General features: G+C 38.9%; 1 protein-coding gene across 2 annotated transcripts in view; it reads right to left on the bottom strand.

Moving 5' to 3' along the window:
- Window positions 1-24533, bottom strand: part of SPTLC3 (serine palmitoyltransferase long chain base subunit 3) — a 171948-nt gene that overhangs the window by 120347 nt on the left and 27068 nt on the right. The window contains exon 2 of one of the 2 annotated variants that reach the window (XM_050746544.1): window positions 10275-10460. The exons of the other annotated variant lie outside the window; for it this stretch is intronic. Within the exon in view, the coding sequence (XP_050602501.1) occupies window positions 10275-10460 (186 nt within the window). The remainder of the gene's footprint in view (window positions 1-10274; window positions 10461-24533) is intronic. 2 annotated transcript variants of the gene reach the window in all.

Below are 24533 nucleotides of genomic sequence, written 5' to 3'. Positions count from 1 at the left end.
CTAGGAGCATTGGATGCTTACAACTCTATGAAGATTGCCTGGGTCTGAAGGGATCTTCCTCCACCAAGATCCCTGGTGGCAGCTTCTATCAATGAAGGAGTCAAAAGATCTAGCCCCCTTCCCTCAACTCAGATGACTCTTGAAAGGCCCTCCCATCTCCAGAACTCCTTGTGGGATTTGTTGAGACCTTTGCTGGGTCTGCATCATCTCGATTCACTCCATCCCCTCTTTCCTTTCCAACTCCCCTCTCTCCTGAGCCATGCCATTTCCTTCTCTGCCTCACAGGTGCTGATCCCAGGAGCACACCCTAATAACCTTCCTGCATTCAGGCCACCATCTCAGAGTAGGCTTCCTAGGAAACAACTCTTCATGGGTATTTTTTTTTTCCTGATAAAATGTAAGAAATTCCTTTAGAAAAGACAAGAAGATTAGACCTGCTGGTTTAATAGAGCAAATACATTGAAAGGTTAGAAAATAGATTGCAGGTCTGAAGCCTAAGCCTTCCAAGAAATGCCACACCTGAGAAATTTACATTTGATTCAGCCTTTGTCTCAGTGCTCTGAAAGGTACTGATTTATTATGCATTAGTTACTTGTACCTGGGGAGCAGGCAGATTGGTGACAAGCGCCTCTACAACAGTGCAGCTGGTGGGGGGAGGGGCCATGGAGATCACAGTGAGAATGCCCAAGGAGAATTCCCCTTCAAATCCCATTTTCCCACTTACATTATCAGCTCTGCTAGGACCAGGGAAACCTGCATCTCTGGAAGCATACTGAGTTGTCTCCCGCTTGGTTTAACTGTTTCTTTATCCTTTATAACTCAAGAACCTTTATGTCCTCAAACCTGTCTGTGGCCATCATTTTACCAACAGAACCATTTCGTTGTGATGGATGTGATGTTGCTATCCACATATCTGCCCAAACTAGAATTTGAGATTCCCCTGTTTTCCTCCTTCTATTTTATCTTCTGTACATTCAGCCACCAAGACTTGTTGATACCTCCTAAATATTCTCTGTGATTAATTTCCTTTTCCTTCCATCTGCCTCTTTCTTAGTTCAAGCACAAATAATCTCTTTTCTAAACTACTGTTAACTTTTTTTTCTTGTCCCTTTGCTTTTCGTCTTGAATTGGGACTCTGTCTCTGAAATCTATTAAATTCTCTGAAATTCTTCACTTTCTTTTCATCCTTTCTCTTTTTTCTCTATGAACTTACCCTGGAAGATATTGTCTACTTCCCTGGCTTTCATTCCTGTTGACATGCTGAAGATAAACTGAAGATGTTACAATATCCCACTGAGACTTTTTTCCAGAGGTCCAGACCTTTAAGTTTAGCTGCCAGTTCTTCAAACTCAACTTGTCAAAAACTGAGTTGACCACTTTCTCCCTCCAACTGGATCTTGCTTCTCTATTATCCATTTCAGTGAATGACACCACCTTCTGCTACCTGTCATAAACCTGGATGTGGTCTTTGAGTTGTCCTTCTCTCTATTTCCCTAGGTCAAATCAACCATCTCTAACTCCACCTCTTAAACATCTCCTGGCCTTTTCTCTTGTCACCACCCCTATTGTCACTACCTTGGTCCCAGGCCAACCATCTCACCTAGATTTTTTTAAACCTGTATATCTGCATCAGCCCCTTAATTTCTTTTTGATCCCTCAGTTGTCTTTCTGCAATCCATTTCTCATAGGGTAGAGAGAATTATCTTTCTGTCTACAAATATGCATTCCTTTGCCTGAAGTCCTTCAATGCTTTCCCATTGTTCTCATAATACATGTCCATGGCTTATAAAAAATCCCATTATAGTCTGGCCCCTGCTTGCCTCTCAGCAATCTTTCTCCCCACATACTCCCACTCTCATTCACACTAGGTCGTTGGAATTCCGTGGTTCCTTGAATGCACAATGCTTTCTCTAACCTCTGGACCATCTGGCTCCATATTCTCTCTTCTTAGAGACTCCTTTTCCCTCTTGATTCACCCTTTGCCTTACTGTTTACTCATCAGCGTCTAGATCCCAATTTAGCTTTCTCTTTCACCCAGAGGTTTTCATTAAACACCAAATCAGGTTAGACATTTTTCTTTGCTCCCATGGTGCCCTGTACTTACCTCTGCTTTGTCTTTTAGCAAATTCTACTGCTGTTTTATGATTAGCTTTCTGAAGGCAGGAACTGTGTCTGCCTTGGTTATTCTTATATTTCCAGATCATAGTACAGTGCCTGGCACAAAATATATGCTCAAAAATAATCCGACTTGATTAATGAATTAATGCATGCCTTGGCACAAGCGGTGCCTTCTTTTGAGAATGTTCTCCTTTGCACCCTTGCCAACTTGGCAAACTCCTGCTCACCATTCAAGCCCCAGCATCAATGTTTCTTGAATCCCTAAGGGAGTCACAATCCCTGTGACCCATATCACAATCTTCCCTTTTATCATCTTTTAGGATATTATTTCCTTGTAAGTCTGTTTGCCCACCAGACTTCAAAATCTCTAATGGCAGAAACTGTCTTGTCATCTATGAATATTAGCATCTATTATCTGGTATAGAGCACATGCTCAAATGCTTGCTAATGGTTGGAGGGATTATAATAATAAAACTGGGTCTGATTTTTGTCTGAAGATGATACATTTGACTTAATATAGTTCCAAATAATTCCACATAGTTTGTTCATGAATGTGTCCCGTAATAAGTGCTTCTCTTACCATGGGTACTAGTTGCTAAATTATAGGATTTTCTCAATTCCTTGAAGTTTGTATCTCACCAATGTTCTTTGTTTAGATATTTTCAAGTCTCCTTCTCATGGAATGATCCATGCCCATGTATTATTCTAAACTAATTTTTAGAAAAAAGAGATTCATAACATCATAAATCCTTTGGACTGATTTGGAAAATGCAATGCAGGATCTTTGCAGATGTCTGAATATTTTCTAGGCTGTCCTCCAGTATTGTGCAAAAAAGAGATCATGTAGACTTTTACAGGCTAACTATCTAAAGTACCTAGATCAGTGATTCTACACTGTGGGGGATTTTGTGCTCTTTGAGACATTTGGCAATGTCTTGAGGTATTTGAGTTGTCACAGGTATTTATGTGAGCGACAGTGGTTAATCTAATCAGTGGATGCTGTTAAAATTCTTTTAAAAGAATTAAAAATTCTTTTAAAAATTATTTAACAGTCACAGATGCTGTTAAAATTCTTTTTTTAAAATAAACTTTTGTTCATTAAAAAAATGTTACAAAGGGAAAATACAAGATACAAACTGGCATATTTATAGGTTGCAGTACACACAATTGACCAATGATTGCATCAAAAGTATATAAAGAACTCTTACAAACCAATAAGAAAAGACAAGTAAAAGTTATGAAAAATATTTCTCAGAAGTGAAAACACGCAAGATCAATAAACCTAAGAGTGATCCAACGTCATTATTAATTAGTAAAATCACACACACGCAGAACAGCACAAAACCAGAATTCAAACCTGGATCCCTCTAATACCAAAATCCAGTCTCTCCACTGCTCTGAGCCCATTCAGCTATTTTTAGCCCGAGGATGGTAAGGAAGCTACTTGAGATTATACCGTGCTGCCCAGATATAATGCAAAATTATTCTCTGTATACCAAATCTTTGCATTATATGGATTTTGTATACAGAGACTTGAATATTGACAAACCTTAAGTGACTAGGAATTGAGGTATTTTATAGAAGATGCTAAAAAATATTTCTGAAATTTGCTCCTCTAAGATGGAACAAATGTTTTTCCAAAGTCAAATAGTTTTGCATAAATCATTCTTTTAAATTTCTATTTAATTTTATTATTATTTTTGTTATTTTTCTGTAAGTTATTGGGGTAAAGGTGGTATTTGGGTACATAAGTTCTTTAGTGGTGATTTGTGAGATTTTAGTGCATACATCACCTGAGCAGTGATACACTGCACCATATTTGTTTTACTTCCAATTATGTGGTCAATTTAAGAATAAGTGTGATGTGGTGCTGAGAAGAATGTATATTCTGTCGATTTGGGGTGGAGAGTTCTGTAGATATCTATTAGGTCCACTTGGTCCAGAGCTGAGTTCAAGTCCTGAATATCCTTGTTAATTTTCTGTCTCATTGGTCTGTCTAATATTGACAGTGGGTGTTAAAGTCTCTCGCTATTATTGTGTGGGAATCTAAGTCTTTTTGTAGGTCTCAAAGAACTTGGTTTATGCTTTAATCTGGGTGCTCCTGTATTGGGTGCATGTATATTTAGGATAGTTAGCTCTTCTTGTTGCACTGATCCTTTTACCATTATGTAATGCCCTTCTTTGTCTGTTTTGATCTTTGTCAGTTTAAAGTCTGTTTTATCAGAGACTAGGATTGCAACCTCTGCTTTTTTTGCTTTCCATTTGCTTGGTAAATATTCCTCCATCCGTTTATTTTGAGCCTATGTGTGTCTTTGCACGTGAGATGGGTCTCCTGAATACAGCACACCGATGGGTCTTGACTCTTTATCCAATTTGCCAGTCTTTGTCTCTTAATTGGGATATTTAGCTGGTTTACATTTAAGGTTTATATTGTTATGTGTGAATTTGATCCTGTTATTATGATGCTAGCTGGTTATTTTGCCCATTACTTGATGCAGTTTCTTCATAGTGTCCATAGTCATTACAATTTGTTATGTTATTCCAGTGGCTGGTACCAGCTTTTCCTTTCCATATTTAGTGCTTCCCTCAGGAGCTCTTTTAATAAAGACAGGCTTAGTGGTGACAAAATCTATCAGCATGTGCTTGCTGTAAAGGATTTTATTTCTCCTTTTCTTATGAAGCTTAGTTTGGTTGGATACGAAATTCTGGGTTGAAAATTCTTTCTTTAAGAAGAATATTGGCCCCCACTCTTTTCTGGCTTGTAGGGTTTTTGCAGAGACATCTGCTGTTAGTGTGATGGGCTTCCCTTTGTGGGTAACCTGACCTTTCTCTCTGGCTGCCCTCAACGATTTTTTCTTCATTTCAACCTTGGTGAATCTGATGATTATGTGTCTTGGGGTTGCTCTTCTTGAGGAGTATCTTCGTGGTGTTCTCTGTATTTCCTGAATTTGAACGTTGGCCTGTCTTGCTAGGTTGGGGATGTTCTCCTGGATAATATCCTGAAGAGTGTTTTCCAGCTTGGTTCCATTCTCTCTGTCACTTTCAGGTATATCGATCAAACATAGGTTTGGTCTTTTTATGTAGTCCCATATTTCTTGGAGACTTTGTTCACTCCTTTTTATTCTTTTTTCTCTAATCTCGTTTTCACGCTTTATTTCATTACATTGATCTTCAATCTTTGATATCCTTTCTTCCGCTTGATCAGTTCAGCTATTGATACTTGTGTATGCTTCACGAAGTTTTTGTTCTGTGTTCTTCGGCTCCATCAGGTCATTTATGTTCTTCTCTAAACTGGTTATTCTAGTTAGCAATTTGTCTAACCTTTTTTCAAGGTTCTTAGCTTCCTTGCATTGGGTTAGAACATGCTCGTTTAGCTCCGAGGAGTTTGTTATTACCCACCTTCTGAAGCCTACTTCTGTCAATTCATCAAATTCATTCTCCGTCCACTTTTGTTCTCTTACTGGCGAGGAGTTGTGATCCTTTGGAGGAGAAGAGGCATTCTGGTTTTCAGCCTTTTTTGCGCTGGTTTTTCCTCATCTTCATGGATTTATCGACCTTTGGTCTTCGATGTTGGTGGCCTGCGAATGGGGGTTTTGTGTGGATGTTCTTTTTGTTGATGTTGATGCTATCCCTTTCTGTTTGTTAGTTTTCCTTCTAACAGTCAGGCCCCTCTGCTGAAGGTCTGCTGGAGTTTGCTGGAGGTCCACTCCAGACCCTGTTTGCCAGTGTTAGTATTGAAATGTGAGGTATCATTACATTCATCAAGCTCATTGCCTGGAGGTGTTTCCCAGTCAGGAGGCATGGGGGTCAGGGATCCACTTGAGGAGCCAGTCTGTCCTTTAGCAGAGCTGGAGTGCTGTGCTGGGAGATCTGCTGCTCTCTTCAGGGCCAGGAGGCAGGAACGTTTAAGTCTGCTGAAGCTGCACCCACAGCTGCCCCTTCCCCCCAGGTGCTCTGTCCCAGGGAGATGGGAGTTTTATCTGTAAACCCCTGACTGGGGTGGTATTTGGTTACATGAGTAAGTTCTTTAGTGGTGACTTGTGAGATTTTGGTGCATATATCACCCGAGCAATATATACTGCCCACAGAGGAGGAATCTAGAATGGCAGTCTGGCTACAGCGGCTTTGAGTAGCTGCCCTGGGCTCCGCCCAATTCAAACTCCCCCCCGCCCCCTCACCCCGCCTGAGGCTTTGTTTACACTGTAAGGGGAAAACGGCCCACTCAAGCCTCAATAATGGTGGATGCCCCTCCTGCCACTAAGCTCAAGTGTCCCAGGTCGACTTCAGACTGCTGTGCTGGCAGCAAGAATTTCAAGCCAGTAGATCTTAGCTTGCTGGGTTCGGTGGCAGTGGGATCCGCTGAACTAGATCACTTGGTTCCCTGGCTTTAACGCTCTTCGCAGGGGAGTGAACGGTTCTGTCTTGCTAGTGTTCCAGGTGCCACTGGGGTGTGAAAAAAAAAAATCCTGCAGCTAGCTTGCTGTCTGCCTAAATGGCTGCCCAATTTTGTGCTTGAAACCCAGGGCCCTGGTGGTGTAGGCACCTGAGGGAATCTCCTGGTCTTTGGGTTGCGAAGACTGGGGGAAGTAGTATCTGGACCAGAATGCACTGTTCCTTGTGACACAGTCCCCCACCGCTTCCCTTGGCTAGGCGAGGGAGTTCCCCAACCCCTTGCACTTCCTAGATGAGGCAATGTTACACCCTGCTTCGACTTGCCCTCTGTGGGCTGCACCAAGTGTCTAACCAGTCCCAGTGAGATGAGCCAGGTACCTCAGTTGGAAATGCAGAAATCACGTTCCTTCTGCATTGATCTTTCTGGGAGCTGCAGCCCATCTTGCCAGCCACACTGGTTATTTCCTTTCTTCTGCTGGGTTTGCATTTGGTTTGTTCAAGTTTCTCTGGTTCCTTGAGGTGTGGCCTTAGAGTGTCTATTTGTGCTCTTTCAGACTTTTTGATGTAGGAGTTTAGGGCTACGAACTTTCTCTTAGCACTGCCTTGGGTTTTGATAAGTTGTGTCATTATTGTCATTCACTTCAAAGAATTTTTTAATTTCCATGTTGATTTTGTTTTTGACCCAGTGCTCATTCAGGAGCAAGTTATTTAATTTCCATGTATTTGCATGGTTTTGAAACTTCCTTTTGGAGTTGATTTCCAGTTTTATTCCACTGTGGCCTGAGAGAGTGCTTGATATTATTTCAATTTTCTTAAATTTATTGAATCTCATTTTGTGGCCTATCATATGGTCTATCTTGGAGAAAGTTCCATGTACTGTTGAATAGAATGTGTATTCTGTGGTTGTTGGATGGAATGTTCTGTATATGTCTGTTAAATCCATTTGTGCCAAGGTATAGTTTAAATCCACTGTATCTTTGTTGACTTCCTGTCTTGATGATCTGTCTAGTGCTGTCAGTGCAGTATTGGAGTCCCCCACTATTATTGTGTTGCTGGCTATCTCATTTCTCAGGTCTGTTAGTAATTGCTTTATAAATTTAGGGTCTCCAGGCTGGGCACAGTGGCTCACACCGGTAATCCCAGCACTTTGGGAGGCTGAGGTGGGCAGATCATGAGGTCAGGAGATCAAGAGCATCCTGGCTAACATGATGAAACCCCGTCTCTACTAAAAATACAAAAAAAAAAAAAAAAAAAATTAGCTGGGCATGTTGGCAGGTGCCTGTAGTCCCAGCTACTTGGGAGGCTGAGGCGGGAGAATGGTGTGAACCCGGGAGGCGGAGCTTGCAGTGAGTCGAGATCATGCCACTGCGCTCCAGTCTGGGTGACAGAGTGAGACCCCGTCTCAAAATAAATAAATAAATAAATTTAGGATCTCCAGTGTTAGGTGCATATATGTTTAGGACTATGATATTTTCCTGTTGGACGAGGCCTTTTACCATTACGTGATGTTCCTCTTTGTTTCTTTTAACCACGGTTGCTTAAAGTTGTCTGATACTAGAATAACTACCCCTGCTCTCTTTTTGGTGTCCATTTACATGAAATGCCTTTTTCCACCCCTTTACTTTAAGTTTATGTGAATCCTTATGTGTTAAGTGAGTCTTCTGAAGGCAGCAGATAGTTGGTTGGTGAGTTCTTACCCATTCTGTGGTTCTGTATCTTTTAAGTGGATCATTTAGGCAATTTACATTCAATGTTAGTATTGAAATGTGAGGTATCATTACATTCATCATGCTCATTGTTGTCTGTGTACTTTGGGTTTTTTTCTTTTTTGGTTTTGCTTTTTAACTTGTGTGTGTGTGTGTGTGTGTGTGTGTGTGTGTGTGTGTTTTAATGGGTCCTGTGTGATTTATGCTTTAAAGAAGCTCTGTTTTCCAGGATTTGTTTCAATATTTAGAGCTCCTTTTATCAGTTCTTGTAGTGGTGGCTTGGTATGAATTCTCTCAGCATTTGTTTGTCTGAGGATGACTGTATCTTTCCTTCATATATGATGCTTAGTTTTGCTGTACACATAATTCTTGGCTGATAATTGTTTTGTTTGAGGAGGCTGAAGATAGGGCCCTAATTCCTTCTTAGCTTGTACAGTTTCTGCTGAGAAATCTGCTGTTAATCTGATAGGTTTTCCTTTATAAATTACCTGGTGCTTCTGTCTCACAGCTCTTAAAATGGCTTCCTTTGGATAACCTGATGACAACGTACCTAGGTGAAGATCTTTTTGTGATGAATTTCCTGGGTGATCTTTGTGCTTCTCGTAATTGCATGTCTAGGTTTCTAGCAAGGCCAGGGAAGTTTTCCTCAATTATTCTCCCAAATTTGATTTCCAAGCTTTTAGAATTCTCTTCTTCCTCAGGATCACTGATTATTCTTAGGTTTGGTTGTTTAACATAATCCCAGACTTCTTGGAGGTTTTGTTCATATTTTCCTATTCATTTTTCTTTGTCTTTGTTGAATTGGGTTAATTCAAAGACCTTGTCTTTAAGCTCTAATTTCTTTCTTCTACTAGTTCAATTCTATTGCTGAGACTTTCCAGAGCATTTTGCATTTCTAAAAGTGTGTCCAAAGTTTTCTTGAATTTTTATTGTTTTTACTTTAAGTCATCTATTTCCTTGAATATTTCTCCCTTCACTTCTTGTATCTTTTTGTTTGCATTTTCTTGCATTGGGCTTTGCCTTTCTCTGGCCTCTCCCTGATTAGCTTAATAACCTCCTGAATTCTTTTTCAGGTAAATCAGGGATTTCTTCTTGATTTGGATCCATTTTTGGTGAACTAGTGTGATATTTGGGGGGTGCTGAAGAGCCTTGTTTTGTCATATTACCAAGGTTGGTTTTCTGGTTCCTTCTCATTTGGGTAGGCTCTGTCAGAGGGACGGTCTAGGGCTGAAGACTGTTGTTCAGATTCTTTTGTCCCACAGGGTGTTCCCTTGATGTATTACTCTCCCCCTTTTCCTATGGATGTGGCTTCATGTGAGCCAAACTGCAGTGATTGTTGTCTCTCTTCTGGGTCTAGCCACCCACCGAGTCTACCTGGCTCCAGACTGGTACTGGGGTTTGTCTCCACAGAGTCCTGTGATGTGAACCGTCTATGGATCTCTCAGCATTGGATACCAGTGCCTGTTCCAGTAGAGGTAGTGGAGGGTGCAATGGACTCCATGAGGGTCCTTAGCTTTGGTGGTTTAATGCTATAGTTTTCAGATGCAGTTAAAATTCTTACAATGCCCAAAGAATTGGTTCAAAATATTAATAGTGTTAAAGGTGAGAAATCAGATTTAGATGAAATAAAAATGTCCCAGTTCACTCAAATGCACTTTCCTTTTCAGGATAGAGCATAAGTAATACCCAACTTACAACTAGAAGACCAAAGTACAGCCCCACCCAGGAGCACTTGCTCTTATATTTTGATGTTTTTATTTTCAAAATTATATTTTAATATCTATCTCATGGGGTTGTTACAGAAATTAAATATTATAAGGTATGGGAAAAGCCTTAGTTCAGTATCTGGCAAATAGTAGTTGCTCATGAGATGTTTGTAAAAACAGGTTCATAAACCCATGGGGAATGGGGTTTAGGAAGTGGAGATGAATGAAATTTACACTGAATAGTTCCTGAGCACCTCATGCTTTCTAGGATCTGCACCTGTATCACCACTTCTGAGAACACTTTAGAGAGTAGTAGGCATTGACAAAGATCCAGGGAGGTGTGCATACGTACTCTTTGTTCTTTTCGTTCCACGGCTGCATTGCATTTTTCTATTCCCCAGTTTCTCATAAAGTCTCTGAGATAGCCAAACAGGGTTCCAATTCCATACCCCATGTAAGTGAAAACCATAACATGAAGGGGTGCTTCTTCAAAGGATTCAACAATGAGCTTATCATAAAAATGTGTCCTCCCATTTTGCTGAAAACACAAAAGAAAATCCAAGGTTAGCATTCTCCTGTTACAAATATACTATGATACTTAAAACTGTCAACTTTCAACCCTTTAAATTCCAAAGGCCATATTTAAGATTGTAAAAAAATTAGAAACTGATCATTGAAGAGGGAAATCAAAAATTCAAACTTTGTTTTACAAGCCGTAGTAACATAATTGATTCAAGCAAAAGTTCTCAACAGAAACTCAAACCACTGTGTGAAGAGTTAATGAGGAAGAACGTATTTGCAAGTTGCTAAAGTATGACCCCATAGCTTACTTCCTAATCACAAACTTGGGGTCGTTACCTTAACCAGGTGATCAAATTATATCACAAGTGTTGGAACAAGCAGCCACTCTACACGCCCGTTATGTGTAATATTCAATACACAGCAAACCTATGAAATATTTAACCTGAACTTAGTCAAGCTCTTATGTTTAACTTCCATTTTACAAGAAACACTAGCCTAAAGGAACGTGGTAAATGACCTTATGTGAAAACAACCAGATAATCCAGAATGTAGAGCTTTCTATAGGACAACTGTCCTGATCTTTTAAAAAAGTCATTTCTGATAAAAGAAGGGTGGATGAGAGGACTTAAGGGAAACAAGTAAATCTAGTGTGCGTTCCTTCATCAAATTCTGTTTTCTTTCTGTAATTTTTGTGTGAAAAACCAGGTGAATGACATACTTTGAACAACTGTGGAAATCCAAATGAGGACCATATATATATCTTATTAAAGAATTTATTAATTTTGTTAGGGAAGATAGAGATATTTTTAGTTATATCACAGAATGTTTTAATCTTTATAGATGCATGCTGAAGTATTAAGGGGCAAAGCATTATAACAGCTGTAGTTCTCTTTAAAGTGGTTTGTCAAAATTGCATAAAAACATAAAGCAACTTTGAGAAATGTTAACTCTCGAATCTGGATGGAGAGTATATAGGTGTTCATTACATATTTTTTTCTACTCTTCTGTATGCCTGAAATTTTTCGTAGTAAAGTTTTAAAAACTGTCTGTTTTATTTCACTTTTCAGTAGAAAGTAGACTTTTAGCACCAAACCATTCTGATGACTGTTTAATTGATTTGCACATAGTAGGTCAAACAACATCTGGTCAATTGATTAGTAAATACATATTTCTAATGCTAATATTTAATTGTTTTAGTCCTTAACAAATATTTATACATTCATGTATTGTTTCATTCAATAAATATAAATCAATCTGCAGATTCCCCATTTCTTAAGGAGGTGACACACGAAAAATGTTTTGAACACTTGCAATACATAGCTTTTAGTGATTTACAAAAAATTGTCAAATCTCTACTAATATTTGATGTACCAACTTAGCTTATACATATATATGTAGAATGATTTCTTATATTAAATCATGTACATTTGAAATACTGCTTTTGCCATTTTCCTAATCTTTGTCATTATAATCAACACAGTTTTCCAGAACATATTATCTTCATTCCCTCTACATTGTTTGAGAAGCAGAATTTTTGGAATCTCTGTGATTTAGTCACTGGAAGTTTTATCCCAAACCATAAAATAGATGAAAAGCAAATCAGTCTGGTAGATGAATATTTTAAATCTCTACATTATTATCCTTTAAGAAATTTTTAAAAGCCTTTCTATAGTGATATCTAACATTTGAATTCTTAAGTCAAAACACAAAATATTATTAAGATGACTTGCTTCCTTATTTATTTATTATTTCGGGTTACCTCTATAGATACCCCAAACTAACAGTGGTGGATGTTCCCATCTAGTGTGTCATCACAAACACTACTTGATGGTATAAAATAATGAAAATGAAAGAGCATTTGTTAATATGCAGTCTTGAGTAAAAGTTATACTCTTGGCCGGGCGCGGTGGCTCAAGCCTGTAATCCCAGCACTTTGGGAGGCCGAGACGGGCGGATCACGAGGTCAGGAGATCGAGAGACGATCCCGTCTAACACGGTGAAACCCCGTCTCTACTAAAAAATACAAAAAAATAGCCGGGCGAGGTGGCGGGCGCCTGTAGTCCCAGCTACTCGGGAGGCTGAGGCAGGAGAATGGCATAAACCCGGGAGGCGGAGCTTGCAGTGAGCTGAGATCCGGCCACTGCACTCCAGCCTGGGTGACAGAGCAAGACTCCGTCTCAAAAAAAAAAAAAAAAAAAAAAAAAAAAAGTTATACTCTTGACCTGTATACAGGACATTTGTTGCATGCCTTCCATGAGCAAACAACATGTTCAGCACTGGGAATTCAAAGATGAACAAGACAGACTCCATTCCTACTCCTCCCTCTAACTACGTCCTTACTCCAGTCATGTAGGTCTGACGGATGGCTGATCTTGCTATGCTATTTTAGTATAAACCTTCGGCTCCTTTCCTTGGGTCTGTTCTGCACTTGACCTTTGGACTACGTTGATCTCCACAATTCCAGGTGACCTCCTGGCCCACTTAAGATCCACCTCCCGCATCTTTCTGCATCACAGGGACATAAAATTGGCTTCCTTGTCGGATTTGTCCAGACTCTAGCAAAAGGGACTCAGAGTCTCATGAAGGAAGACATGTCAGAACTTTTAAACTGATTAGATATGAAGTCAAGGAAGAGGAGAAAGAAAACTATCTGCAAGGAGCAGTGTAATATTCTTGATGAGAAGAAATAAGGATTTGGAAGGAGGGCTGCTTTTTGGAGAGAAGACATGATGAGTCTGTACGGAACGTGCTAATTTAGGGGTGGTAATTGCCTGCATAAATTCCCAGAGCACTGAGGAACGTAGGAGAAAAGAAAGACCCTGACTGAGTCAATTACGATGGGCCACAGTTTAAGTCATGGTTGAAGGTGAATAAGGCACAAATCATAAAGAGGGGAGAGCAGTAGGCTTGGGACAGAATTTGTGGACACAGTGCTTTTTTGGGTACCACAGAAGAAAAAGAGTGAATAAGGAGAACCCAGTGTAGGTGACCTCAGAACCTTAATTTAACTTGCTCACAGATTAACCCCTTTGGCTGACTTAGAGAATGGCTAAGTTATGTGGGTGTATATAAAGACAGAAAATGTGAGGACATTCAAGTCCAACCCATGGCAATCAGCAGGTTTTCTCTTTTTCCTTTCCTGGACCCATCTTCATTTATGAGCTTCACATGTAACCAAATCAAGTGGCACTTTTCTCTCGAAATCCATAGGCAGTTTCTGCTTGAACTGGCTCTGAGGTAACCCTGCACCGTACATCACAGATAGTCTACCTAGATGCAAATAAAACCCTCAGTTGGTTGCACAGACTGGGACTATATGTAACTATTTATTTGCCCCTGTGACTTGTTCTGAAAGAAAGTAATAAAACGAAGGAGAAAATTTCAACAATGTTCGTCAGCTCAAACCAGTATCTACTGTCCTCTCATGTAAATAGATACATTTGGGCCGGGCGCGGTGGCTCACGCCTGTAATCCCAGCACTTTGGGAGGCCGAGGCGGGCGGATCACAAGGTCAGGAGATCGAGACCACGGTGAAACCCCGTCTCTACTAAAAATACAAAAAATTAGCCGGGCGCAGTTGTTGGCGCCTGTAGTCCCAGCTACTCGGGAGGCTGAGGCAGGAGAATGGCGTGAACCCGGGAGGCGGAGCTTGCAGTGAGCCGAGATCGCGCCACTGCACTCCAGCCTGGGCGACAGAGCGAGACTCCGTCTCAAAAAAAAAAAAAAAAAAAAAAAAAAAGATACATTTTTAATTTAATGTCACTTAATTAATTTTATTTGGCAGAGGAAAAATGAGATACCTTCACAGAGAAAAAAGTTGTCTGGAAATGTATTGGTCTCCTTAAAAGACCGCTAGTGACTCACTATATTCTTTTACTTATAATTGAAGTCAGTCACACCTCCCAGGAGGAATTCCCTAATCTGTTGTTGGATAGTTACCTTGAAATATAAAATTTCATCCTATCAAAGTAAATGAAGCATAAAATCTTGCTTAATAAGTTTACATTTATTAAGCACTTGTTATTACTGCAGATAAGCATTATTATTTGTAATACGCTTTGGCTTGTTCTACCTTTTCTTTAACAGCCTTAAAAATAAACAGATCCTGAGCCACAATGCCTACAGTATCTAGTCGTTTGGGATACTGTGACATCCTGGGGTTTGTTTACTTCCTGCGCTCTGTCATATCTGGAAATAAACTGGAATATGCAAGGAGCCCTTTACAGACAATTATTCTTCTGTTCAACAAGTAGCTCTTTTACTGGCTGTCCTAGGCTAACATTAGAGGAGATATGAAATCAATAAATACAGTATGTTTCCCCCAGAATCGATAGTGCAATAGGGTGTGTGTGTGTGTGTGTGTGTGTGTGTTTGTGGTGGGGACACAAATGACCATAACATAGAGCAAAATGTGAATATCACAGGATGATGCAAATGAAGGGACCACATCACACTGGGTGATCAGGAGTGATTCCTGAGGAGGTTAAAATGGAGCCTGGTGTTGCTGGGCAGTCGAGCATAACAATGAAGATGATTTGCTCAGGGGTCAGACTTTCCTTTGCTGACTGTGTGACCTTGTGAAAGTCACTTAATTTTTTGAGGACTCAAATGTCTGGGCTAGTAAAGGTCATTTTGAAAATTAAGTGAGATAATATATACAGGTTACCTGCCACAACACAAAAACTCATTAAATGTTATGATTTTTGTTAAATATTCTGAATAGAGATGATAGATGAAAACTATTAGGATGGATAATGCTGCTTTTAGAGACATATTTGAGAAAAAAGAGAAAGACAATATTTAACCCTGTCATATATATTGACCAAGGATATATGGCTTCCTTGCTGGATTTGTCAAAACTCTAGCAAAAGGGACTGAGAGTCTGACGAAGAAAGACATGAGACCAAGGATGTACATTGACCTAGGATATATTGATCAAGAATATAATGTATCAGCGGGGCGCAGGGGCCATGCCTGTAATCCCAGCACTTCAGGAGGCCGAGGTGGGTGGATCACCTGAGGTCAGGAGCTCAAGACCAGCCTGGCCAACGTGAAACTCTGTCTCTACTAAAAAATACAAAAATTAGCTGGACGTGGTGGTGGGCGCCTGTAATCCCAGCTACTCAGGAGGCTGAGGTAGGGAGAATTGCTTGAACCCGGGAGGCGGAGGTTGCAGTGAGCTGAGATTGCGTCACTGCACTCCAGCCTGGGCGACAGAGCAAGACTCCATCTCAAAACAAAACAAAACAAAACAAAAAAGAAACAAGAAAAAAGAATATAATGTATCAATACCTAGGGAGAAGAGGGAGAATGAAGGTCCTCTAAGGAGACAGCAAGTGGGAGAGGGAGGAAGAGGTAAGAGATTGAAGAGTGATACAAAGTTGAGATACTGAAGTTCAACAAGACCATTGTATGTGGGGACTCTCACAAGAAAACTTGAGTAAGTAATTTTACCAATCTGTTATCCCTGCAGTTTTATCAGACTGCAGGTACTTAAGGAGAGAGAGAATGTGAAGGCAATGGGACAGGGAGCTGAGATGACTTATTAAGGAAGTGTAGTGGTAGGGAAGAGGACAGAGAGAAGGTGGTGGCTTTGGTTACTAACAGTGAGAGGAATTGCTTATTTTGCAATAAAGAAATACTGAGTGTATATAGGAGCTTAGAAAAATATTTAATAGATTAAGCATAATTGTAGAAAAAGGTAAGAGACAGTATAATTCCTGGAACACGACCCCTGGAGGGATGCAGGATGAAGAGCACACGTGACTGTCCTGACCACAAGGACGCAGACTATCTCAGTAGCACTTTGAAAAATGTGTGGTGCAGTCACTTCTTGTGCTCTAGCTCTTTAGGGTATGATACAAAAGGATGAGCAAATCTAAAACCAACTTAATGCTGCAAATTCACCATCCATTGACAAACAGACTTTTGTTCTCAGAATGAGGCAGCCCATGCAACATGACACACACCATTACACTGCTGGGTTAGTCATTGAAAAGAAAAGTCAGGATGAGAATGAGGGGGAAGAGGAGGCTTTCAGGCCTTAGTTGCTATACAAGGGCAGGAAAGTTGGGGATAAGATTGGCTTAGGGAGGACGAAATGGCAACGGAAATCTAGAACACTGGAGCTAACTAGAGGGCTATGTTCCTTTCTGAAATGGAATGTATTTGGGGTTTTCCACATCATGACCAAGATTGGCCTAGATCCTTCTCTGAGGGAGAACACCTTCTTCCAAGGTGTTCCAAGGACACTGGTGTTTAAGAATAAATCTCTGCCTACATTGTAGCAGTTAGCTTTTGAGTAGGCAAACAGGGCCACTGTGAGTGTTACAGAATAAGAGATTTACTTTAAACATTATATGGTGTTCAAACATGGGAGCTGGTTAAAAATCTATGGAAGGTAAATCATTTCCCTGCTGGTGGCATAAAGAGCTTCAGAGATCATCTTCACAGTAGAAATAAAGCACGACTGGTAAAAATTATAAAAATATAACTTTTTAAAGTATTTGGACATTGTCTTAAGGGCATATAGCAAATGAAGAAATATTGATTTAAGGAAATACACTAAATATCAAAAAAGAACACTGAGAGTCTGTGGCATTGAGCCATGACCTACTCTCTCCCTTTACCTCCCAGTTCAGCAAGTAAAAACATTCTACTTTGAGCAGGTGGCCAAGAAGATGAGGCTTCCTGTCCCCTGCTTCAGGCAAGGGTTATGGTATTTCTTTGAGAGGGGCAAGCTACCATCTTTTCTTATCACTCTCAATTCTGTTTTGCAGAGGCTAAATTCTGTGCAAGTGTGGCTGAGAGGTTGAGGGTTTGTTTCCTCTAATGAACACCCACTCCTAGGGTAGAGACTCTGTATCAGACATGGCATGCTGGGAATACTGGGGCCCCAATTACCCTTCCTTCAGCACACTAGCAGGATAGAGGGTCCATGGTGGAAGAGGAAAGCCAAGAAAACCAGAAGGTATTGCCCCACTTAAAGCCACCATCCTTTCCCTAGCTCTGAAGCAGTGACTCATTGGCTTTGCCCAGTGGGACAGAGAGCTCTAGAGCATTCCCCAAGATAACTTATCTTATTTGGTACAAAGAGTAGTGAAGTTCAAGATTAAAGGGTGCTCTGGAAAACAGTGGAGATTCTGGTGGCAAGCACTTTAAAACAGACTGGTAGCTCTGTAAAAGCAACAAGCTAATCTTTATGTAGGTAGTTTAGTCAGAGAGAACCAGGGAAATTGACAGCTATGAAGAGCCCTCTTAGGATCAGAATAAACCTCAAAGGCTAAACACACCAAGGATCATGAATTTAATTGGATCAGATTGTGAAGCAATTTATGCCCCAGGGCACTGTCAAGACCAATAGAGCAATCAGGCAGCAAGTAGTGGAGACTCACAGTTGGGAGTGATACTAACAGAGGAAGATAGTTTACAGAGTGATTTGGGAAAGGCACAGTCATATAGAAGCTTTCTAAAACCACTGTCATTTCAACGACATGCTGAAGTCTGCACTCTCTAAGGGGCAACCTTAGAGGTTTTACACTGTGAGGTAAATACACTTTATGAAAATAGCTCATCTAAGTCACTAAAAAAAGAAGCCAACACAGCAAAGACAATCCTCTGGTGGGGGCGGGGGGTGGGGGCAGTGGTTACTATTCAGAGTTGCTACAGTTTATTTCAAATGTTCAGTTTTAGGCCAAAAATATGAGTCATGTAAAGAAACAGAAAAATGTGGTCTACATAAGAACAACAGATATTGCTTATGAGAAGGACCAAGATGTTGGACTTAGTAAATACTGCCACGTGGCTGTTACAAATATATATGAAGAACTAAAAAAAACCATGTTAAAGGAGTAAAAGAAGGTATGATGACAATGTCTTATCAAATAGAAAATATTTATAAAGAATAGAAATTACAATAAAAAGAACCAAATGGGAATTCTGAAATTGAAAAGTGTAATAACAGAAACAAAAACTTATTAGAGGGGTTCAGTAGCAGATTTAAACTAGAAGACCAAAAAATTAGAAAACTTTAAGATAGAGAAGGGGAATTTATACTATACAAAATACAAACAAACAAAAAGCCAGAGGAAAAAAATGAAGACAAGTGAAAAAGGTCTCTGAAACATGTGGGATACCATTGAGTACACCAACATACACACAATATGAGTGTTAGAAAGAGAGGATAGAAAAAGGAACAGAACAAACATTTCAATAAATATTGGCTGAAAACTCCCCAAATTTGATGAAAAACATTAATCATACCTATGAAAGCTTAATGATATCCAATTGAATAAGGGCAAAGAGATCTGTTATCAGACATATTATAGTAAAAATGTTAAGAGACAAAGAGAAAATCTTAAAAGCAGCAAGAGCCAAACAACTGATCACATAAAAATGAACCCCAATAAGGTGAACAGCTTTCTTCTGAGTAGAAAAAATGGAAGCCAAAATGTAGTGGGATCACATATTCAAAATGCAGAAGTATTTTAAGACGTCAACCAATAATCTTATGTTGGCAAAATTATCCTTCAAAAATGAAGACAAAATAAAGATATTTCAGGATAAACAAAAACTGAGAGAATCTGTTAATAGTAGACCCACCTTACAAGAAGTATTAAAGGAAGGTCTTCAGACTGAAAGCAAGTGACTTCAGACAATAATTCAAGTCCAACCCAAAAAAAAGGGGGGGAGCACAGGAAAAGGTGATTATGAAATTATAAAAGTGGCTCACGCCTGTAATCCTAACACTTTGGGGGGCTCAGGCAGGTGGATCATGAGGTCAGGAGATCGAGACTATTCTGGCCAACATAGTGAAACCCTCTCTCTACTAAAATACAAAAATATTAGCAGGGTGTGGTGAAACATGCCTATGGTCCCAGCTACTTGAGAGGCTGAGGCAGGGGAATTGCTTGAACCCAGGAGGCGGAGGTTGCTGTGAGCCAAGATTGCACCACTGCTCTCCAGCCTGGAGGCAGAGCAAGACTCCGTCAAAAAAAAAAAAAGTATAAATACACATTTCTTCCCTTCCCTTTATTACATAATTTTAAAAGAAATTGTATAAAACAATATGTATAAATTAATTGTTGAACTTATATATATAGACATATATTATGCAAAAACAGCACAAAGAAATTGTATGTAAGCAAAACTATATTGAATTAAGGAAATTATACAACGTGGCAATTAGAGTCCACAGCAACTAATGAATAAAACCAGAAATGTTAAATAGGAAGGGAAATAAGAAAGTTGATGTAACAAACTCTTTCTCAATATGTATACACACACACACACACACACACACACATACATGCATACACATATATTTGGCATCCTTTCTTTTCCAGCTTCTTAAAAAAGACATAAAATTGTACAACACAGTATTTATAAGATTGTGCTGTTGATTTTATAAATATATAGATGTCATAACAATAACAGCATAAAAGGAAAGGTACGCTATATAGAAGTAATATTTCTATGTATCACTGGATTTAAGTTTGTATAAATTTGAAGTTGATTTTGGTACATTAACATAGGTATGGTAAGCCTCACAGCAACTAAGAAAACTCAAAAAAAGTGAAAAATTATTAAAATAATGAAAAATCCTACTAGAAAATATTCACTTAAAACACAGAATAAAGCACTAAACTAAGAATGGATAAACAAAAAGGACATGAGATATACAGAAGGCAAAAAGCAAAAATACATAAATGAAACTATCTCAATTATAACAGAAGATGTGAATGGATGAAAGGATCCAATCAAGTGCAGATTGTCAAACTGGATGAAAACAAAATCAAATCTAACTGTAAGATATCTAGAGCAGATACACTTTTGATTCAGAGATGCATACAAGGTAAAAGTAAAAGAATGGAAAAAGATACATCATGAAAACAGCACTGGTAAGAAAGCTGAAATTGCTAACATAGTATCAGACAAAATAGATTTTAAAACAAAACTGTTGCTGGAGAGATAGATACTTTATAATAATAAAATGGTTAATTCATTAGGAAGATGTAACAATAATAAACATATATGCATCTACCATCAACATCCCAAAATGTTTAAAGTAAAAACTGATAGAAGTAAAGAGAGAAGTAGAAAATTTCATGATAATATTAGAGTCTTTAATATGTTACTTTCAATAATGAATAAAATAACTAGGCAGAAGACCAACAAGAAAGTAGAAGACTTGAACAATAGTATAAACCAACTAGACTTAAGAGATATCTATAGAACACTTCTCCCCAAAACAGCAAATACACATTTTTCTAAAGCGCACACGGAACATTCTGCAGCTAGTCATAAAATAAGCCTCAATAAATGTAAAAGGCTTGAAATTATGCAAAGTATGTTCTCTCCAATCACAATGGAATTAGAAAACAATAACAGAAAAACTGGGAAAATTTACAAATATGAGAAAATTAAACAACATTTCCTAAATAGTAAATGAGTCAAAGAAGAAATCAAGTGAAATTAGAAGACACTTTGAGATAAATAAAAATGAAGACATGTATACCTAAACTTATTAGATACAGCTAAAGCAGTGATTAACAGGACATTTATAGTTCTAATGCCTATATTTTAAAAAGAAAGATCTAAGTCAATAACTTATCGCCTTATGGAAAAAGTAAAACAAATTAAAGCTAAAGCAAACAGAAAACAATCATAAAAATTAGAGTGGAAATTAATGAAATAGATAACAGAAATAAACTGACTTTTCAAATAAATCAACAAAATTAACAAGTCTTTGCTTGGATGGACCAAGCAAAAAGAGAAAACAGCCAAATTACTAAAATCAGGAAAGAGGGACATTGCTATTGTCCTTACAGAAGTGACACTGATTATAAGGGAATGTGACGAATAATTATATGTCAACATATTAGAATTAAGATGAAATGGACACTCTAAGAAAGACACAAAATACAAAAAACCAACTCAATAAGAAGTAGAAAATCTGAATGGACCTGTGAAAATGAAGACATTGAATTAATAATTTGAAACTTCCCACAGAAAAAGTTCAATCCCAGATGTGAATTCTACCAAACATTTAAAGAATTAATGCCTATTCTTTACAAATTCTTCTAAAATATTAAGAAGGAAAAAACACTTCTGAATGCGTTATATGAGCCTTATATTATCCTGGTGACCAAAATTATACAAAGACATCACAGGAAAAGAAAAGTGCAGACCAATAATATATCAATGGTGAAATGATTTTTACACACCATGCGGCAGACAGAATACAGCTAATAATGAAGATATATATATATACACATATTTTTCTCTGTATTTCCTAGCCTTTCTTGACATTATGGTAGGCCACATGACTCATTCTGGCTGATGGACTCTGAGTGAAAATGGCATGTGTCACTTCTGGGCTGAGGGAGTCAGGAGCTGGTATGCCTCATCCATCTCTCTCTTCCTCTACCATTGAATCTTGCAAACCACCAGATCCAGATGGAAAAGCTACAAGGTAAAAGTGGTGCCTGATATTCAATGAACTTTACATGTTTGAAGAATAAAACTCATTGTTAAACTAGTGAGACTTATGGCTTTTCTGCTGCAGCAGTTAGCATTTTTGATCCAGATTAATCCACCCATCTAAAATATTTCAAGGATAAATACTTTCTGCATCTCCAAGACTCATTTTATTCTTGATAACCTGAAAGTGTGTCCTATTATAGGAGATGAGCCTTCAAAGATTGTAGAAGATTCAATCTTCATTCATAGTTGTATAGGAGCACTTCTCCCTCAGACTCTGAACAAGCCCTGTGGTCCAACTGTTATTACTACAGAAGAAATGAAACATAAAAATGGGGGTCAATTTGGGTTTCATGAGCATTAACACTGAGACTTGAGTGCAAGTGTGGCTTTACAAGACCACAAATTCTCCTTTCAAACAGATAATCTGGCGGGGTTTGTTATGTGATGCACTGTTGATTGCCTACCTTAAGGTCATATTCTTTATTTGTTGTAAGAAGAGCCTTGATGTTCAGTTGAAGGTGACCTTTCTCTAGCCTCAGGGGGTAAAGCATAATTGGTCCAAGATAGCCATAGTAGTCTTGCCAGTGGCTGGTTTAGACATGGGCGTGAAGACCAGTCTTGGCCAATGGGAAGTGAGGGAAGGTCCATTGGGTGACTTCTGAGGAAGCTTTATGTAAGAATAAAAATAGTTGGGGAAAAAAAGGAAAATGTCCCTGTTTTTCTCCAGACATTGTTGTGTCTGATTGGGATTTCTGGAATTACAACAACCTTCCTGTTGCCATAAGGGGAAGGCATTTTTTTTTTTTTTAATGCACAAAATATGGCAGAATGAAGAGATGGAAAATACTGGTTTTCAATTACATTGTTGAGTTACTGAATCAACAAAGCCAAGGACTACCCAATACTAGACTTGCTGTGAGAGAATGACAAAAGCCTCATTTTAATCTACCCACATTTGAGGCTTCCATTACTTGCAGCGGAAAGGATCCATCAGTCAGTTCCCATCAGAGTAACAAAACTTGTAAACTAAATATGAGACAAACTGATGAGTCTCAGTGGAGAGGGCAGGACTGATGGCTATCTAGTACACACTGATATCTTCATCTCAGTTGTTTATGTCCCATATCCACTCTGATTGGTTAATGAATGCCCTAACCTGATTGGTAGTACCCTTGACCCTTGAACAACATGGGGGTTAAGGGTGCTGACCTTCTGTGCAGTCAAAAATCCATGTGTAACTTTTAACTTTCCAAAAACTTAACTGCTACTGTTAAAAGCCTACTGTTGATGGGAAGCCTTACTGATGAATAGTAGATTATCACATATTTTGTATGTTATATGTATTATATACTATATTCCTATAAAGTAAGCTAGAGAAAAATGTGTTATTAAGAAAATCATAAGGGAGAGGACTTGTATTTTCTGTTCGTTAAGTGGAAGTAGATCATCGTAAAGTTCTTAATCCTCACTGACTTCACACTAAGTAGGCTGAGGAGGAGGAGGAGGCAGAGAAGAGGTTGGTCTTGCTATCTCAGGGGTGGCAGAGATGAAAGAGGTGGATGAGGTGGAAGGGGAGGAAGGAGAGGCGCACTCAGCGTAATTTTTATTGAAAAAAATCAGTGTATAAGTAGATCCTAACAGTTCAAACTTGTGTTATTCAAGGGTCAACTGTATAGATTATGCACTTCTGGCAAGTATTTTTTTTTAAATCATCACCTAATGATTGGTAAAATTCAGTTCTTTCCTCAGTAGAAAACTTTGCTTTTAGTCTCAACAATTTGAGTGTCTGATTGATTTCAAAGCTGCCATTTATTTCTCTTCTGAATACTTTGGAATGTCAATTAGCTACGATTGAAGTTATACAAGTGATATAGCACCAAAGATCATGAAAATGGAATGATACAAGAGTGATGAGAGTACAGTTCTACCTTACTTGGAAGGGCATATAATACAACTTAATTTGCCTTACTTAATTAGGGTGAATTCATTTCCCTAAATTGTCTGGGGATTTTAAGAAATGAGTATTTTATTTTATTTTATTTTATTTATTTATTTATTTTTTTTTTTTTGAGACGGAGTCTCGCTCTGTCGCCCAGGCTGGAGTGCAGTGGCCGGATCTCAGCTCACTGCAAGCTCCGCCTCCCGGGTTTACGCCATTCTCCTGCCTCAGCCTCCTGAGTAGCTGGGACTACAGGCGCCCGCCACCTCGCCCGGCTAGTTTTTTTTTTTGTATTTTTTAGTAGAGACAGGGTTTCACCGGGTTAGCCAGGATGGTCTCGATCTCCTGACCTTGTGATCCGCCCGTCTCGGCCTCCCAAAGTGCTGGGATTACAGGCTTGAGCCACCGCGCCCGGCAAGAAATGAGTATTTTAACAACAGCTTTATGACATGTGTTTTATAAATACAAATGTTTACAAATGCTTTATAAAACTCAAGTCTCGGCCCAGATCATTTGTTTACAAATAGGAGAGTTGCTTCTGTTTAGAGTGTGTCACTTGATTCTACATGTATATATATCATGTATGATAAACCTATTTGGACACAGCACCTTTCTGATAATTTTACTTTTGTTTTGGAAGGCACCAAGTGCAATTAATCATTGACC

This window comes from Macaca thibetana, chromosome 10, assembly GCF_024542745.1.
Source record: "Macaca thibetana thibetana isolate TM-01 chromosome 10, ASM2454274v1, whole genome shotgun sequence".
Taxonomy (NCBI): domain Eukaryota; kingdom Metazoa; phylum Chordata; class Mammalia; order Primates; family Cercopithecidae; genus Macaca; species Macaca thibetana.
Note: the sequence above shows the minus strand (reverse complement) of the source record. Positions and strands in the feature narration are given on the sequence as shown.